Below are 8,045 nucleotides of genomic sequence, written 5' to 3'. Positions count from 1 at the left end.
TGGCCATGCTCCAGGAAATTCAAAAACTCCATGAAAAATTTGAAAAGATTCCTGGAGTACCCACACCCATTGAGGAGGCAAATCCACAAAGCTCTGCTGACTCACCCTTTGTGGATGAGATATCAAGGATAGATTTGCCAAAGAAATTTGTGGTTCCTTCGATGAGAATCTATGATGGGACCACAGATCCATAAAATCATGTAGCCTATTACAAACAAAGGATGTTAGCAGCCTCTATTCCCAGTGAACTACGACAAGTCTGCATGTGCAAGGAATTTTGGACAACCCTGAATGGGCCTGCCCTACAATGGTACATAAACTTGCCAAATGGAAGCATCAAATCCTTTGCTGTCCTGGTCAACTTCTTCAACCATCAGTTCGCCAACAGCAGGGAACTTGAGAAGAGATCCAGTGATCTGTACAGGATCAAGCAGAAGCCTGGTGAATCAATTAGATCTTACATGACCAGATTTAATAAAGAAAAGGTGTCAATCCCCAGATATGATGTTGGAACAGCCGTGGAAGCTTTCAGGCAAGGGCTACCCCTGGACAGTGATTTCTATGATGCAATGACTATGAAGCCCTACCATACCTTTGAAGATGTCCAGGCATTAGCCATAGGCTATATTCGGCTGGAAGAAGATAAATGTTTCAAAGCAGACAACACTGACAACAACTCAGGACATGACAAAACCAACAGGAAAAGTTCCAACCACAAAGGAAGGAGTTTCAGGCCATCTCCTTATACAAGGCCTGACAGATCATAAGTCAACTATGCACAAGAACAACGAGGTAATTCCTATACTTATCCCCCTATCTAAGAGTATAACTTCTCTGTTGATATTGTAGGATTGATCAAAAGACTTGACAACATGGGAGACATTGTCAAATGGCCAAAGAAGACAGACAATCCCAACTCAAGAAAAGACACTACAAGATGGTGTGAATTCCACATGGACATAGGCCACACAACAGAAGAATGTCTGGGATTGCGCAGGCAAGTGGCCTACCTACTAAAGAAAGGTTATCTGAAAGACCTGATGCCATCAAAGAGCAGGGAAGACGATGGAGCAAGAAAGAATCAAGAAAGGCAACAACGTGACCTTCCTCTAGCACCACCCATCTATGAGGTCAAATTCATCAATGGAGGATCTGAGATCTGTGGCCTGACCAGTTCTACTGCAAAGAAAATTGCCAGGGAGTCAAAAATGAAATCTCCTTTTAAACCTAGAAATTTACCTCAAATTACTTTTGACGACACTGATATGCAGGGAATTCCTGACCTACACCATGATAGCCTGGTTATCACCATGCAAATAGGAACTGCACGTGTTCTGCGAATTCTAGTAGATGGAGGCAGCTCAGTAAACCTGATCATGCTTGACGTCCTGAAAGCAATGAAGATTGATGAAAGCCAAATCATAAAGAAATCTAATGTCCTAGTTGGATTCAGTGGAGAGACAAAGAACACGCTGGGGGAAATATACCTGCCAACATATGTGGAAGGAGTCTCCTCATATGAGAGATTTGGAGTCCTGGACTGCCTGTCATCCTACAATGCTATCCTGGGAAGACCATGGATCCATAATGTCAGGGTTATACCTTCCACCTACCACCAATGTGTCAAGATACCAACAGAATGGGGAGTAGCAGCCATAAAAGGTGAACAAAATCTGCCCAGGAATGTTACACTGAATCATTGAAACCTTCCAAGACAGGTAAGTCCCTCGCTTAGCAATTACAGTACCCTGTCAGGACCACTTATGCGGTAGAAACCAAAATGGAAACAGATCAAGTCATTTTAGAGCTCGAGTATCCTGACAGGAATGTACTGGTAGGATCTGATGTTGCTGACAATATCAGACCAGAATTAGTAAGCTTTCTTAAGAGTAAATCCTCATGTTTTGCCTGGTCTCATTTTGATATGACTGGTATAGATGCTAATATCATTACACATAAACTCAACATTGACAAATTTTATAAGCCTGTGCAACAGAAAAGAAGAAAGTTTGCCTCTGAACGCAATGCCATTATTAATGAAGAAGTAGACAAATTGCTAGACATGGGAATCATAAGAGAAGTTATGTACCCTGACTGACTGGCTAATGTGGTGGTAGTACAGAAAAAGAATGGTAAGTGGAGAGTTTGTGTAGACTACACAGACCTCAACAAAGCCTGCCCAAAAGACACGTTCCCACTTCCTCATATAGATGCAATGGTAGACGCCACAGCAGGACACGAACTCCTAACATTTATGGATGCTTCAAGTGGATTCAACCAGATCAAGATGCACCCATCTGACCAGGAACACACCGCATTCATCACGAAAAAGAGGCATATATCGCTACACAAAGAATGCCCTTTGGCCTGAAGAATGCAGGGGCAATATATCAACGCCTGGTCAACATGATGTTCAAAGATCAAATAGGGGATACAATGGAAGTCTATATTGATGACATGGTGGTCAAATAAAAAAAGGCTGAAGATCATGTTAGGGACCTAGAAGTAGCTTTCAAGATCCTGGAAGAATCAATATGAAGCTCAATCCTTCCAAATGCCATTTTGGAGTTTCTTTAGGCAAATTTCTGGGATACATGGTAACCAAAAGAGGAATAGAAGCCAGCCTAGAACATATAAAAGCTATCCTGGAACTAGAATCTCCCAAGTCAGTCAAAGACATCCAAAAGTTAACAGGAAGAGTTGCAGCCCTAAACAGATTTATATCCAGATCATCAGAAAGATGCAGATCTTTCTATGACCTCCTCAGGAAGAACAAATTATTCAAATGGTTGCCCGAACATGAAGCAGCCTTCCAGGACCTTAAAGCATATCTGGCTACACCCTCAATGCTAGCCAAACCAAACAAAGGGGAACCCCTGACGGTCTACCTATCTGTCACTGAAACAGCAGTAAGCGGAGTCCTAACCAAGGAGATTGAAGGCCAGCAACACCCAGTCTATTATGTAAGTAAAAGTCTCTTGGATGCAGAAACAAGGTATGGTCTACTTGAAAAATACGTACTTGTTTTAATCATATCTTGCACCAAACTCAGACCTTACTTTGAAAGTCACCCAATCATTGTCAGAACCAACCTGCCTATCAAATCTGTCCTGAGAAAGCCTGAGCTATCAGGCAGAATGGCAAAATGGTCAGTACAAATAAGCACATATGACATAACCTTTGAACCCAGGACAGCAATTAAGTCTCGGGCATTAGCAGACTTCGTGGCTGAATCCAGGCGTAACCTAGAACCAGACCTCATAAAAGAGGTCAACCATCTAGACACCTATAAATCAGGCCGGGAATGGACCTTACACGTAGATGGAGCAACAAATATGAGAGGGACTGGCCTAGGATTAGTATTAAAATCACCACAGGGAGACCTAATTGCACAGGCTATTAGTTGTGAATTCAAAGCAACAAACAACGAAGCTGAATACAAAGCCTTGATAGTTCACTAGTAGAAAAAACCTCTATTGCGTCTATTGAATTACGTCGGTTATGTGCAAAACTGACATATTTGATCAAATACATCAGTTATTTCCTACAAGCGACGTATATAATAATAATAATTGCGTCGGTTATGTGCAAAACTGACGTATTTGATCAAAAACATCAGTTTTTTCTTCAACCGATGTATTTAATATTATGTTTTTGCGTCATTTATAATTAAAACCGACGCAAATGATAATTAATTACAAAAAAAAACTCATATACACTTGCACTCACAACTTACAAAAGCTCTCTAACTCATTATTCTCCTATCTCCATCTTCCCTCACGCAAAAGCTCTACCTCCTTCGCTTAATCACCACCGTGGCCGTCGGCCGGCCTCCACCTCTGTTGACGACGCCCAAGTCACCATCAAAGACCTTTATGGCTTACGAAGATGCCCAAGTCAGCATCGCTCAGTCATTCTCTACCGTCACTCACTCGATTAATTGTTCGCCAACGGCACCACGTCGTCAAGTCGCCGCCTTCATCATCGATCCGTCACATTTTAGGTATTGTTTATGAGAAGTCTAATTATTTTATATACTATTGAATTATAGCTTAATTTGATTTAGGGTTATGTTTATACCAAATTTAGGGATTTTTCGTTTGGATTTTATGGGTGTCTGGAATTCATACTCTTGTATTATAATAGTTCTGCTAGTTGATGGCTTGAATCCCGAATTTCTGATTCTTTCATCCCAATTTTTTATTAGTGTGGATTGATTCTCAGTGTGTAAATAGGGTTAGCCTTTTTTTGGATGAATGATGGATTAATCCGCCTTTCTGCTGAAAGTGTGGGTATCCATCGTTAGTTGTTTCGATTTGAAGTGACTTTCGCAGATAATGTATATGTTTAAATGTATTGGAGATAAATGGATTGATAGCTTGTTTTTGCTAGGATTAATCCGCCTTTTCTTTCCTATTTGTGTTTATTTAATTAGGTGATCTTCTAATTCATTTTAGTAATTTTTGTTTAAATTATGCTAATGATAATATTCTAGACAGTATTGTCTCTAACTCAAGCTGAAGTGGTTATCTGTGTAGCGGAACAAGCTTGATTCTTTGAAAAGCATTGAATCCGTCACTAATCTTACTGCAATTTCTTTAATTAACTTTCGCAATTGTGTTGTAGTACATGTGAATTAGTGTTATTTTTCGAAAATGTCGTGTTTTTATTGGTATTGAGTTCAATTAGGTGTGTAATGCTGGAAATAATCAGATGAGTTATGAGTTTTTATGTTGGTTGTGTTACCTTGAAGATAATGAGATTTCCTCGATTCCAGGGCTTGATCAAATTTCGAGTTGAACACTCTTGGTATGCTTATGTTGTTTCGTAGTTATCTTATACTATTAGTTTCTCTTTTATTTGTTAGCCTTTATAACAATTTCTTATTTTTCAGCCATTGTGTGTTCTGAATTGTTTTCAAACTCGGTAGATTTACTGCCTTCTTGTGTAGACTCTGCTTGTTAATAGTCAAGGATCATCATAATAGGAGCCTTAAAAATTCAATGTCAACAGTGGAAACTGTTGCACAAATGTTATTAATACTGTCTAGTTGTGGTCAAGTTTCAGCGGGTGACATGTACTGTGCTTGTTCTTTTTACTTAAACATATTGATTCCATACCGTATTCTCCACCGTATTTAAAAAAATTTATTGGTTGTTTCTTCTTCAGATACATATTTTATAAAGCTATCGGAAGGTATTAGTAAGATGCTAGCAACCTAGGGACACATTTCAAGAATGCATTTGAATCAACATGGAAATAAGTGTAAACTTCTAGTTGAATAGGAGGGAGTATTTGTTTCTTTGGTTCCATTTCTTACTTGATGCTATTTACTATGGCATCTTGTTCCAGTTAACTTTATACTTCTTGTGGTAAACGAATTCCTTTGCATCACTTAGGTCAACGCGAAGGACTTTAGTTTAGGCATTCAACCTTCTTTTACCATGGCTATGTGAATAATCTTTTGTTCCTATGCATGCGTGACGATAAATACTCTCCATTCCTAAAAAAAAGTGCTGTTGTGAGCATGGTTTATTTGAATATTTATCTTTTAATCTGTTATGAATGTCTAGGCTATGTTCATGTAATGGTGTTTTTGTTGACACAAACTTGCAGTACTGTCTTCCATCTAGGGAATATTTCTTGGAAGAAAAAGAAAGTACGTGTGCTCATTTCTGATTTTCCTTGTACTCTACCCATTGATATTCAGGTGCTAGTTAATATGCATCAAACAGTCCTTCCTTTTTCGTCAAATCCTGCAATGTTATGGTGAGTATATCTTAAACTTCGTATTATTCTTTGCGCTTCAAAAACAAATCTACACAATAATTTTAATTAGTTGCTTGGGATTTGCAGTAACTTCTTAACAAGATCATATGATATTGGTGGAGTTGTCAGTGTTATGGCTCTGAGTGTACTCTTTATTCTTATGACCAAGTATGGTTTGGAATATCCTAATTTGTATGAATCTATATTTATGGAAAATTATCGTGAAAAATTCTTTGAGGCGAGGCAATATACTTTCTAGAACTTAGTTTGCATTTGCATTCATGAAAAAATTATCTTCTAACTTCTCTTCATTAATGAATTTATTTACACATGTAGCTATTGGAGGCCTGTTTGAAATACCTGCTTCTTCCTGCATATTTAGCTGCTGCCTTCACAAAGAAGTTAAGCAAACTGTCTCTTCAAGTGCCTCCTTCAGGTGCACTGGTTATCATAGCACTGGTCCACAATCGACTTCGAAGGTATCCATCAATTAACTGTTTGGTTCATCAGGTGGGTTAGTATGCAATTGGGCCTTTTAATAATGCTTACCACTTCAGTGATTTTCTAATTACCTATTAAAGCTGATGTATTTGCTGATATGAAAATGATAGTGGTTATAATCTGGATGGCACGCATGGTATGAAGTAGTTTGTTGTTAACACATCTCATGGCCATGATTTTGTGCTCTTTGCTTCTTTTGATTCGTTCATAAAAGAAAATGCATGCCCTAAGAACTAGGAGTTCTCTACGGTAGCATTTTGGTCTGGTGCTTGAGATTTTTTTGCCTTATTGGTGAAATTTCCTAGTTCTTAAGTAAGGTTTTGTCTAAGCTAGAACTCAGTTTTAAAGTTCTTTCGTTTGTGGATTCTTGGGATGTGAAAGCATAATGCTAAATAGATTTCTAGTGAATAAAATATTTTTCGCTGCCTTTGTTCCGGAAATTAGCAAAGAATCCAAACTAAATGACATGACATCTTCAGAAGAGCCCGTTAGAGCCGACGCAGATGCCGCTGCTGTGTCCGAAAGAGAAGAATAAGGCATTGATCTTTTTAATGATGAGGAAGGTGACCTCAAAAAGTTAAACGAGTTTAGTTATAAATCTTATAATGAAATTAGTGATGGCCTGCGTTTGCTCCATTGTTTACCATTTTTAACATCGTCTGACTCAAGTACTGTTTACCATTATGCTTAAGCAGGTGGATTTCATGATATGATTTTGAGCATGCTGTAATTTTCTTGCATTTTTAGGTACATGGACAACCATTATTTTGTAGATAAATATTCACCAGACGAAATCATGCTATAGGAAATAAAAAAGGACACGCAACACACTCAGAGTTCAGAGCTCGCTCGCAAAAGTGAGTGTTGTAACTGGTTGGTTCAGCTGGTGGTAATGACATGTGTATCTTAAGTTAGCATTATTACTCAGTCATTTGTGTCCTTTGTAATCTAGACACAGGTAATATAGTTTTATGTAAATTAACTAGATGTTTAGAGAACATTTAGTATAGATAAGATTAGTAACTAAGACTTTTGTGGGATTATTTGTACTTTGAATTGTATTTAGAATGTTGTTGGGTTGAATAAGTTGTAATGTTGTTTTACATGTGATGTATTATTGGTTGGTTGGATTTCTTGTTGGTGGTTTTTAAGTTGGTATTCGGATTGTGAGTTTTATGTAATTTCAGCAGCAAATTTTTATATATAAAAAAAAAGCATTAATAAATTGCGTCGGTTCTTGAAAGAAATGATGCAAATGAGAAAAATGAATTGGCCCTAAAATAAAATATCAATTGCATCAGTTATGATAACAAATGACGCAAAAAATAAAGAAAATGCATCGGTTCTATAAAGAACTGATGCAAATGTTGAAGCATTTGCGTCGGTTGTACCTATAATTGCGTCAGTTCTTAAAACACAACTGACGCAAATAGTGCTTTTTTGCGTCAGTTTTTAAGACACAGCTGACGCAAATGTTGAACTTTTTGCGTCAGTTCCACAACTGACGCATATCAAATATGACCCTTCGATATACGTCAGTCAAAAACCGACGCAAAAGGCCCTCTATAACTGACGCAATAGGGGGTTTTTCCATTAGTGGTTGTACTTAAGGTATGTATAGAACTTGGTGTGACAAAACTCAAGGTAAAAACTGACTCTCTTTTAATTTCCAATCAAGTCAAAGGAACATATGCAGCAAAGGATTCAAAAATGGTCTTCTATCTAGATCATGTCAAAAACCTTTGCAAAAAATTTAGTTCATTTGACATTAACCA

At 37.9% G+C, this 8,045-nt stretch overlaps 1 protein-coding gene across 14 annotated transcripts; it reads left to right on the top strand.

Moving 5' to 3' along the window:
- Window positions 1-3,714: 3,714 nt before the first annotated feature.
- Window positions 3,715-7,374, top strand: LOC141602222 (uncharacterized). Of its 14 annotated transcripts, XR_012524388.1 has the most exons (5): window positions 3,715-4,003; window positions 5,617-5,769; window positions 5,857-5,937; window positions 6,106-6,248; window positions 7,018-7,374. XR_012524388.1 is itself a non-coding variant. In XM_074422529.1 (4 exons), the coding sequence occupies exons 1-4, from the start codon at window positions 3,876-3,878 to the stop codon at window positions 7,045-7,047; spliced, it is 375 nt and encodes a 124-aa protein (XP_074278630.1). In that variant the 5' UTR covers window positions 3,715-3,875; the 3' UTR covers window positions 7,048-7,374. The 14 variants fall into 14 exon arrangements, 1 of the variants encoding a protein (XP_074278630.1); XR_012524401.1 differs by having other exon boundaries at window positions 5,711-5,769; window positions 6,106-7,374; XR_012524398.1 differs by lacking the exon at window positions 5,857-5,937 and adding an exon at window positions 4,754-4,809 and having other exon boundaries at window positions 5,711-5,769; window positions 6,106-7,374.
- The last annotated feature ends 671 nt before the right edge of the window (window positions 7,375-8,045 follow it).

Source organism: Silene latifolia, chromosome 1 (assembly GCF_048544455.1).
Source record: "Silene latifolia isolate original U9 population chromosome 1, ASM4854445v1, whole genome shotgun sequence".
In the NCBI taxonomy this organism is placed as follows: Eukaryota; Viridiplantae; Streptophyta; class Magnoliopsida; order Caryophyllales; family Caryophyllaceae; genus Silene; species Silene latifolia.
Note: the sequence above shows the minus strand (reverse complement) of the source record. Positions and strands in the feature narration are given on the sequence as shown.